This window comes from Tyto alba, unplaced genomic scaffold (genome assembly GCF_018691265.1).
Source record: "Tyto alba isolate M040663 unplaced genomic scaffold, T.alba_DEE_v4.0 Super-Scaffold_27, whole genome shotgun sequence".
Taxonomy (NCBI): Eukaryota; Metazoa; Chordata; class Aves; order Strigiformes; family Tytonidae; genus Tyto; species Tyto alba.
The window spans coordinates 10,154,721-10,164,843 of NW_024881301.1; the positions used below are offsets into that span (position 1 = coordinate 10,154,721).

Genomic DNA, 10,123 nt, shown 5'->3' on the forward strand with positions numbered 1-10,123 from the left:
ACGCCTGCCTGGAAGAAAAGCGAGGGAGCGGGGGGCACGGAGGGCTCCCCCCGCCGCCGCTGTTGTGTGTGCATGAGTGAGCGGGTACGGGCAGACCCCCCCCCCCCCCCCATACCCCCCCTCCGCCGGGCCGTCCCTCCCCTCCCGTCTGACAGAGCCACAGCAGCGCGGGAGGGGAGGGGAGAGGAGGAGGAGGCAGCGCGGCAGCCGCGAGTGCCAGTGCAGCGCTCGGTTACTCTCCCGTACTCGCTGCGGGGAGGTGGGGGAGGGAGGGCGGGCGCTGTGTACCTTTCCCTCCCGTGCCTTTCCTCACTTTAACAAGCCGGGGCCAATCGCCGGCCGAAGGGAACAAAGGGAAGGGGGGGAGGGAAGCCCACCCCGGCAGCGACCGCACCAGAAACCCCCCGGGGAGGCAGAGTCCTGCGGCTCCCGCTGACAGCAGCGCGGCCCCGCACTGGGCGCCCGGTTCCGCGCTCCGCGGCGGTGGTTTTTTCCTTCTTTTTCGTCGTCGTCGTCGTCCTCCTCCTCCTCGCCGAGTTTCAAGGGGGAGCAGCGTCCGGCAAAGGGAGAGAAACTTGGGTCGGTGTGCGGGGTGTCCGGCGGCGGCTCGGTCCTGGCGATCAAGATGAAAAGTAAAAAAGGTAGTTGTGATGGGGCGTGCTCGGCCGTCGGGAGAAAGCGGGGTGCCCTGCGCCTCTCCTCTCCCTGGGGAAGCGGCGGGAGGCGGGGGGCTGTTGCCAAGCCCAGACGGAGTCTGTTTTCCTTCTTCCCTCGGCCCTGTTCTCCCCAGTGTGTGTGTGTGTCCCCACCCGCCCCGGCCGGGCTCCCGTGGAAGATGGCAGTGGATGCTCCGCTCCCAGACAAAACACGCGGGGCTGTTGTTCGGTGGCAGCCGCCTCTCCGCGCCGCTGGCTCCCTGTCAAAAACACGGCGAGCCGCCCGCTTTGTGCCTCCACGAAGTTTTGTTTTCGCTCTCTCCGCCGATCCTCATCCCCACTGCCCTTCTCTAAAAGGGCTTTTTTGGTCTGTTTTCCGCACCGAGCCCCGCCGTCCCGGTAAGGGGGGTGTGGGGGGGTGGTGAAGGACGGGGATACAGGAACTTGCGGGTCGTTTTCCCAACTTGGGGGCGAGGAAAGAGGGGGCGCCGCGACCCGCGGGCAGCTGGCGACTCTTTGTTCGCGGCGGGAGCGGGCACGGCAGCGTGGGGCGGCGGGGGGGCCGCGTTGCTTGGCTGAAAGTTGCTCCCTTTGCCTTCCTTGATTTTATCCGTTGAAAAAAAAAAAAAAAGTACAAAAGTTTCGGCACACGATTAAAAGGAGGAAGACTTTCTCCCTTCCACCATCACCCCACCCCCCCCCCCCCCAAGTCAGGCTCTTTAAGTTTTCTTTGTGCTAATTTACAAACTTTACAGTTAGAGGATTGTTACTCTTTGAGCTTGTGGTGCTTTAAGTGCCTTTTAAATTAGAGCTTGGCCACAAAAACGGGGAACGTGCTTTCCGATTTAACGCGTCTGCGCTGTCTGGAAAGAAGTTTATAGCAAAGCAGCGTCTTTTCAGCTGCGATTTACGAGTCGGTGGTGTGGATGGAAGGGTGTTCTGCATTCAAAGACCATTAAATTACCGAAAGTGGAGGGTTAGAGGGGAGCAAGTGCGCATGTTCAGTACTCCAGAGTTGTGCTGTTTTTTCCCTACTACGCATTCCTGCGGCTCCGTAGCGGAGCAGCCTGGCTCATTGTTAATATTCTCGGCGCAATTAGCGCTTGGGTGCCTCCTGAAATCACCGGGCTGCAGCAAACGGGATGCGCGAAAACGGTTGGTAGCCCGGGTGAAGAAGCTTTGGACGTGCCGCTGGTCGGGAGAGGAGCGCACACAAAGGGCTCTGTGTGTGGGGGGGTGTGTGTGTGGGGGGGGTGGGTGGGTGGGTGAGGGTGATGAAGGCACAAAGGCGAAGTTGGAGCGGCGGGCAGGGAGCCCGGCGCGGCTGCAACATGTGCTGCCTGCCCGCCCGCCCGGAGACCGGGACAGCACCGGCTTCAAAACCGACCCTCGTCATCTTGGGTACGCTGAGATGCTTAACCTTATCGCGAGCATGTTTGGTTGGGGGTTTTTGTGTTGGGGTGTGTGTGGTTTTTTTTTTTTTTTTTTTTGTCTTTTTCTGTTTTATGGTTTCACTGAATTAATTTAGCCCAGTTATTTTTAGGACATTCCTATGCTCCCTATTTGCTCAGCAGTGGTGAGCTGGTTTCCTGTCTGCTGTTGCTTCCATTGTTCAGACTTCTCTCCCCGAGGGCAGCTGCTGGTCGGTGAAATAACCAAACTCCCTGCACTTTCAACTGTTGTTCTTGCCACCCCCGAAATAAATGCGTGTGAAAAACGCTGACGTAGTTTCTAGGTATGCATGTGTAGGGCTTTGTGTGTGTATGTGTGTGAGAGAGGGGGAAAGATCTGCTTTGAGGATCCCAAGTCCTGGGCTGAAACAATGGAAACAATGAAAGGTGACAGGCAGGAGGGAGAACTTTTGAGAGGGGCCATGGGCCTGGGGTTTGCGTGGCAGAAATTAAAAGGTGTGGAGACAAAGACAGAAACTTTTAAAAAGATGTTAGGGCTAGGGTGCCTTTGTTTTATTAAAGGCTGGGCTTGTAGTTATTTGTGACCTCCTGGCATTTGAGGCTCACTCAAGAAGTTTCAAAGAGTGACTTTGTTACAGATTTTTTTGCCAGCACTCCGAGAAAAATGCCGTTTAAAGAAAAAAAAATGTGTAGCACAGCCAAGCCTGGCTGCTTTAGAAGCAGTAGAGCACAAGCTGTGAAATGCAGAGGAAAACAAATAATCTGGTTCCTCAATTATGAAACTTAGTCGGCGCGAAAAGGTTGTTTTACTGTGGAAATTCCCTTCTGCATCCTTGTAATTCTTGGCTACTTATAAATAATTTTAAGCTAATTATGTTTGTGTTTGGTTTTTAAATTCACATTAAATTTCAGTTAGTGTTTTTTGTTTGTTTGTTTGTTTGTTTGTGTGTGCGATTTTTTTTTATTGGTTGTGTTTTTTTGTGAGTTGTTGAGGGGGGGTTTTGTTTGTTTGGTCTTTTTGGCTAATAGGCTGTGGATTAAAACCCTGAGGACTCTTCTGTGCATAGTTTCATTTACAAATAATAACTTGATAGCAATCACACTGAACATTCAGCTTGCTAATTAGCTGATTAAGAATACAGTCTCGCAAAGACACGGCATGTGCTCAAGTTTATACATGTGAGGAATCCTACTGAACTTGGTTACAACTGGATTGGAGCCTTAGATGGGAACTGGTTCTATTTATCTTTGCTCATTAAAAAAAAAAAAAATCCAGTTTAAGAAATTCCGAGAACCCTAAGGGGGTGGGGTGGGAGGTTCTCTGTAAGGTGATTTTTGTCCACCCCTCTTCTGGAGGGCAGATTGTTCCTTGTGGTATACTTTGTCCTGTTTTGAATAACAGTTGGCTTCTGCCACTTCCTCTATGAAGCTCTTCCTCGACACAATGGGAATAGTTTGTCTTTTCTTATTTTTTTTCCTGACACTCAGCCTAAAGTTTTCATTTGCCTAACTTCCATTTCATTTGTCTCAGCCTCTCTAAATACTTTTTCCTCCCCCTCAAAGTATTTCAGCATGCCTTCTTAAGTAGCAGTAGCTTATTTTGAAATCAACTTTAGTCATCACTGTACTTTTACTCAAGTAGTTTCAAGGTGTTGAGCCTAGACTCCAGATCCTAGGTGTAATCTGCCCAGAGCTGATTACAGGAGGACCTGTAAAGTCTTTGGGCAGTGATACAATGCCACAGTGCATTCAGTGATGTATATGACTTCTGCTGGGAAGCTAGGAGGATAAAATAATTTTATAAAGAAGGGATGCTGATCATGGTAGTTCTTAGGTCATTAATAGCTTGGATTGCTCATCCAAGTGGCGATGGTGGGAGTGGGGACCTGGGATTTTGTATTCGTTTCTCAGACCTCTCTCTGAGTGAACTTGTGCTGCTTTCATTTAGTCCTGTAAAAGCAGTTTTTCTGTTCTGATTACGTGTATTTAGGAGGAGACATAAAATAACCTGGCTGCTACCTTACTTTTAAGACTAAATAAATTAGTAGGTCAGCTGGGGCCACTCGTGGTGTCCACAAGCCTTTATTCTGGGTGTAAATAACAGTAAGCCAACGGTCCAGTCGTGGAGCCTGGCCAGAAGCCTTTTCAGTTGGGCCCTGTTAAAACAGGAAACCAGCAGCGAATAGCCTGATTACTAACAAGACAGAAAAACAAAGCTGGGTTGTAATCAGCAGGAATGCTTTAATGAAAACAGAGGCTTGACAGCAACAGCGTGGCTCCTGCTCTAGTAAAAAATATCAGCTGGGGTAGTGTGAGATTTCTAGCCATGACTTCCTGTTGCTGCTCGCCCTGTACCGCGCTGGAGAGATCTGCCACAAGTTCAGAGGGCTGATCATCTATTTAAATGAGCTCATTTAAATGAGAAGTTGTACTACACTGAGTTTCCTGCTTAACCAAAACCTGCTTTGTGTCACTAACTTACTGTGTCAATTAATATGACACACTAAGCGGGAGGGTCAAAGGGCAGGCTCTGGTGTTGACTCATTTCTTGCTAGGTAGGTTAGGGTTAGTCAGATGGCAACTTTTACTCAAGCAAAAGGTCTTGTTTGCAAAGTAGCAAAACGTTTTTATGCTGCTGGCTTTCAGACGGTATTTTGTCACTTTTTTTGGAGGGGGGTGGTGGTGAAAAGAGCAACAGTTCTAGAAGTTGTTCTGTCAAATCAGTTTTTCTAAACTAGGAGAGGGGCCTGTGGAGTGTTACAGCTGTGTGTTAGATCTTGGAGAGGTTGCTCCAGATGGGTGGTTTGTGTCTGGAGGACTTCTTGTTACGCCACATAAATACAACTCACAAACCATTAGACACATAACTTCCTCATAGCAGTAGCTTCTTTGGCTTCTCTTCCCTCTTATTTCCAGCCCTCGTGGCTTGCCTCTCCTTGTTTTCCAAGGTCCTGTCTTGCTGCCTATTATATTTAAAAACAAACAAAAAACCCAACCCACTGAAGTGCTGCAATACTTCTGGTTTCTGACAAACAAGAACAGTGCACTTGAAAACATTGTCTGAATAGCGTAGGCTAGTTTTAGCTAGTTTTTAAATTCAATTTAAAAGGGATGAGTTGTTTTGCAGAGCTATCGTGTTGTCTGTGCAGGATCTTTGTTCCAAGACGTGCTCCTCATGGCTCCAGGAGCCCATTGTGCAAGGCATGTTCTCAGGTTAGGTTGCCAGCGTGACAGCACTTTCCGTGAAGCTATGACAAATACAAAGCAGTTTGCTTGGAATCATTTTAAAGCAAAGTTGACATACTTTCTACATGAATTAAGAACCTGTTTACATAATTTGGAGTTTATCTTGTGTTGGCTATTTAAATATTGTCCTATTGTTCCTGTTCCATGACTGGATAATTTATGTAGCTAATCATCACAGGAAAAATTTGGTATGTCAGTTTAGTGTTTGTCGGTTACATAAATCAGCAATTGGGAGAATTACAACAATACTAAGTTACTGGAGTAACTACACCAGACAAATTGCAGATTGATCATCCTGCTGGGAATGCTTGCACATCAAAAATATGCATTGACATTTGGACAACTTAAACTAAATTTAAGGATGTTGGAGCTATTCATAAATAGGGGAAGGAAAGAATAATTTACCATGTCAGCTTTGGCTAAAGTTTGAAAGTGTGGGGAAAGGTTCTCTTCTGCTCCAACCCCCCCCCAAGTATTGAGGAGAACTCACACATGCACACCTTTTTTTCTTTCTTCCTGTGTTGTGGGAATTTTTGTTTGTTTGTTTTTAAAATGACATTAGTTCCTTTTATTTAGTTACTTGTGGATATAACTATAGCTTTATATACTTTCATAAATCCATGGGCACACTTCTTGTATTTTATGGCTGACTTTGTTTCCTTAAACAGAATTTCTGAATTATGGGTGGTTGCCCACATAAGAATTTTACTTTTGGCATTTAACTTGCTTTTACTATTAAGGTTTTTAATTTTGATGTTATGAAGGGGTAAGTTTCTCTCTTCCCCTCTCCCCCCCATTCAAAATACAGAAAGATTAAGTGCTTGTTTTCTTTTTATAGTTTCTGTAAAGGGCTTGTGAAAGACAGTATCATTTCACTTGAAATTAGTATTAAATTGTACCAGTTGAAAATGGGTGGTATCTTGCTTGGATTTATATATAGTTTGTAAGATTCCTAAAATTTCTGGTGAGTTTGAGCTGGCAAGTACTTAAAGCATGGTTTTCTTTGTATTTTACAGTATTAATTGTTTCCTCAGTGACTTGTATATGCTACCAAAGGAGCAGAATTGTAGTCTTCCTAGCTATTGAACACTTGTTTGTTTTAATTTTATTTACATACCATAGCTTCATGTTACTAGTAGTGTGGTGTGTATATATAGAGGGATAATCAGATTTTGAAATCTGTTACTTCCTTTGTGTTGAAGGAAAAACGTGTGCAATTAACTTGTAAATCTGGAGCTTTTTTAGTGTGTAGCACAGAACACAGATTTCCACAGCTATTAATTTATAAAATCTACAAGCTGTCTCTCCCAGGAGGGAAGCTTCAGCATGTTAAGGAGTAATTAAATGACCCATTGCTTGAATTGGGTGTTTTAAGTTCTTGCTTATTGACCTTTTTTTGCCCAGCCACTGGATAGTTATCCTTGAAGAAAAGTGTTGGATGCATACCATAGCAAGCAAATTTGGACAATATTGGCATTAGATAGAAGCTTTCTGATAACATGCATCAGATAAAAGGTTGCCAGGGGAACAAGAAAATGAGGGTTTGCAGAGAAGAATTCCCCTAGGAACAGATCATTGGTGCTACTTTTTGTTTAGCTGACAGAAAAGCTACAGCTTGACAAGTTAACGCTACAGGACGTATCTCCTGTATTAGGAGGTTACACCATGATTCATAGTAAAGGCAGTTAATGTAGTAAAATGTATGTGAACCATAGACTGCTGGAGCTGAGTAGTTACGAATTTAGGAGGCTGATTGTTCTTGTTTTACAATTGTAGGTGTAGTTGCAATATCGGGCAGTGAAACGGAGGATGATGACACTATGGATGTCCCGCTGGATCTTTCCTCATCTGCTGGCTCAGGCAAACGGAGGAGACGTGGCAATTTGCCCAAGGAATCTGTGCAGATTCTTCGGGACTGGCTATATGAGCACCGATACAATGCTTATCCTTCAGAGCAAGAAAAAGCGCTGTTATCTCGACAAACACACCTTTCCACACTACAGGTATTAAAAAAAGTAGTTCTGGCTTCAGAAGGAGCTGTTTTCTTCTTAATTTACCTGTGGTCTAGTCACTGATAGAAATGTTTACACTGCATGTGAGATTTCCTCTTTTATTGTTACTCACTCTTCTCCTGACAGCACTTGTAAGGAGAAACACAAATTACTTGTGTGTTATGATGATCTTTGTTTATGGGGAATAAAATTCTCTGGGAGAACAGACAATCATGAATTCGAGCATGCATGCTAACTTCTGTGGAATCAGGCCCCAAAAGACATAAAATATCTGTGTAAAGTAATTTATTGTGAGAAGAAAGTATTTATTTGTCAACAGAGGTTTTATGGTGATAGATACGCAGCTTAACATGTAACTCTTCACTTCTAAAACTCCAATTTGAGGCTTATTCCTGTAGAACATGCACGTATATAATTATGTGTATGATGACTGCTATTAAGATCGGCGGAGCAACCTATATGGGATGGAGCTACTCAAGTGTGTTAGTATAGGTATGCAGAGGATTTTGTGTGGTTAGTTTGGATTCTTATCCTGGGATACCACTAGCTGCAAGGTCTCTTGGATGCATCATTCTTGTCTTCTGTGAAATCTCTGGTGGAATAGCTGTTCACAATCACGGCTTTTCACCTCGTGGGAAGGTGGCTGCATGAGAACTTGGGTAAACCCTGGTTTGGTTTTGAGAGGTGCTATATATAAAGTGCTTCTGTTGACTTCTGGGCTTTATTTTTCCAGATTAATTCGTTAGTACAAATTTCGTAATTGGCTATAAAGGAAAATTGCCTTAATGTAACATCATAAAGAAAACCTCCTTTATGTAGTAAACAGAAAAAAGACGTTAAACTATAAACTATCCTGTATCGCCCAGGAAACTGGTTTGATATTTAAACAAGGACAAACTTAAATGAGGTAATTCATGTTATGTCTGTCGACACAGTCAGTTGAACAAGGAAAATCAGTAACTATTTGTGGGAGGAGTGGCTCTCTTCAGAGAGAAAAGGTTTTCCTGTTGTTAATTAACCTAAGCTAGGGAACAATAGCTAATAGGTTAATGTGTGTGCATAGAGTTAAAAGCTAAACCCCTCCGTTGGGGCTAGCAGTCTTCAGATGTCCCAGGGCCTTCTGTAACAGGAGTGGGGAGCCGTGGGTAGAGCCAGGACAAGGGAAGGGCCTTTGCCAGGCGTGTCAGAACTTGTCAGTAGGTCTTTCTTTTGTTCTGCAGTTAAGGAAACTGCTTGGAGGGATTCATTAATCTAACCCAACGACTCTAATGGCACATAGTTGGAAATGAAGGAAGGTAGAAATTAAGATGTCATTATATTCCCAGGTCTGCAACTGGTTTATCAATGCACGCCGCAGGCTTTTACCTGACATGCTGAGGAAGGATGGCAAAGACCCAAATCAGTTCACTATCTCGCGGAGAGGGACCAAACTTCCCGAGGGTGGCCTGGTGGAGTCCTCCATCAGCACAAAGAACTACATTCCGCTGCTGGAGGAGACTGCCTTCCTTCCCGCTGCTGCACCACTCGGTAAGACTCTGTCTTCTTCCAAGCCGGCTTGCCCGGGATCGGTCCTGGCTCGGCCGTCGGTGATTTGCCACACGACTGTGACTGCATTGAAAGACGCCCCTTTCCACTTTTGCCAGCCAGCTGATGTAAGTCAGACCATGGACCTGCAGCAGCCCCCAGCCAACGGCTTCACAGACAACTCCCTCTCCTACCATGAGGATGCATCTAAACTGGGACCTGGTGCAAATGCACAAAGTGGGCTCTTTAACACTCCTCCTCCAACCCCACCAGACCTTAACCAGGATTTCAGTGGATTTCAGCTGCTGGTGGATGTTGCACTCAAAAGGGCGGCAGAGATGGAGTTGCAGGCAAAACTTATGGCCTAAATCCCCTTCCTTCTCCTTCCCCATTTTGTTTTTCCAGGCAGGGATCTAACAGCTGTGTGGTCATTGCCACCCACATGATATCAAAAGACTTCACTGCATTATTATTATTTTTTTTTAATTAATCTTATTTGCACAAGGGATTGCTGAAATGAAGCTTCCTGTCACTGAGATGGTCTTCAGTGGAATATGGTCATTCCAAGAATTATAAACTTAAAGCTACTGTAGAAAGAAAGGATTGTGTGTTGGTTTTGTTTTTGTTTTTGTTTTTTTTTTTTTTTATTTTTTATTTGTTTGTTTTTTTTAATGTTTTCTTTGTAGGTTTTCCATAATGTGAGATGGTTCCCAAGATCATGTGATTTTTGTTTTTGTTTCTTTCAGACTGTGCAATATCTAGTAATGATACAGAGTCTTCTTATCATTCCCATGCGGAACAGAATATACCGACACGCTGTCTAAAATAAATTTTCAATTTTTTTAACAATATGAACTTTGGATGATTATGCTTTTTTCCCATAATGTAATAAAATATTTTCTTTAAAAATGGATGCATACAGAGTATTTTGTTGAATACGAGTTTTGCAGAAAACACATCTTTACTGTTGAAATAAAGAGAAGTGAGAAATATTTTCGAGCTCATACTGACTTTGTTTGGTTTACAGAGCAATGCTAGCAGTTGTTTTTAACCAGATGTTTAAAGGAATACCGAAAAGTGGGCCAGAAGTACCTGACCATGTTCTGCTATGTTGAAATTTTTTAAAGGGGCCGAAGGGAGCTCTGTAGGCAGCTCTGATGAAATTCCAGGGGGTATCTTAGGCCCTTCTAAGAGTTCCAGCTTTTGGCTCCTAGAATTATTTAAGGGCTGGGAGATGGTGACAGCCCATGAGGAAGTTCTGAAGATGAAATTA

At 44.7% G+C, this 10,123-nt stretch overlaps 1 protein-coding gene across 8 annotated transcripts; it reads left to right on the top strand.

The window, feature by feature from the left end:
* The first annotated feature begins 497 nt into the window (after positions 1 to 497).
* On the top strand, positions 498 to 9,842 carry TGIF1 (TGFB induced factor homeobox 1). 8 transcript variants are annotated; one of them, XM_032987710.2, is made up of 4 exons: positions 659 to 1,055; positions 7,091 to 7,317; positions 8,652 to 8,853; positions 9,597 to 9,842. In XM_032987710.2, exons 1-4 carry the CDS (start codon positions 836 to 838, stop codon positions 9,677 to 9,679), a joined length of 732 nt encoding a protein of 243 aa, XP_032843601.1. In that variant the 5' UTR covers positions 659 to 835; the 3' UTR covers positions 9,680 to 9,842. The 8 variants fall into 8 exon arrangements, with proteins under 8 accessions (XP_032843600.1, XP_032843601.1, XP_032843602.1 ...); XM_032987711.2 differs by lacking the exon at positions 9,597 to 9,842 and adding an exon at positions 8,970 to 9,088 and having other exon boundaries at positions 661 to 1,055; XM_032987709.2 differs by lacking the exon at positions 659 to 1,055 and adding an exon at positions 498 to 641 and having other exon boundaries at positions 8,652 to 9,842.
* The last annotated feature ends 281 nt before the right edge of the window (positions 9,843 to 10,123 follow it).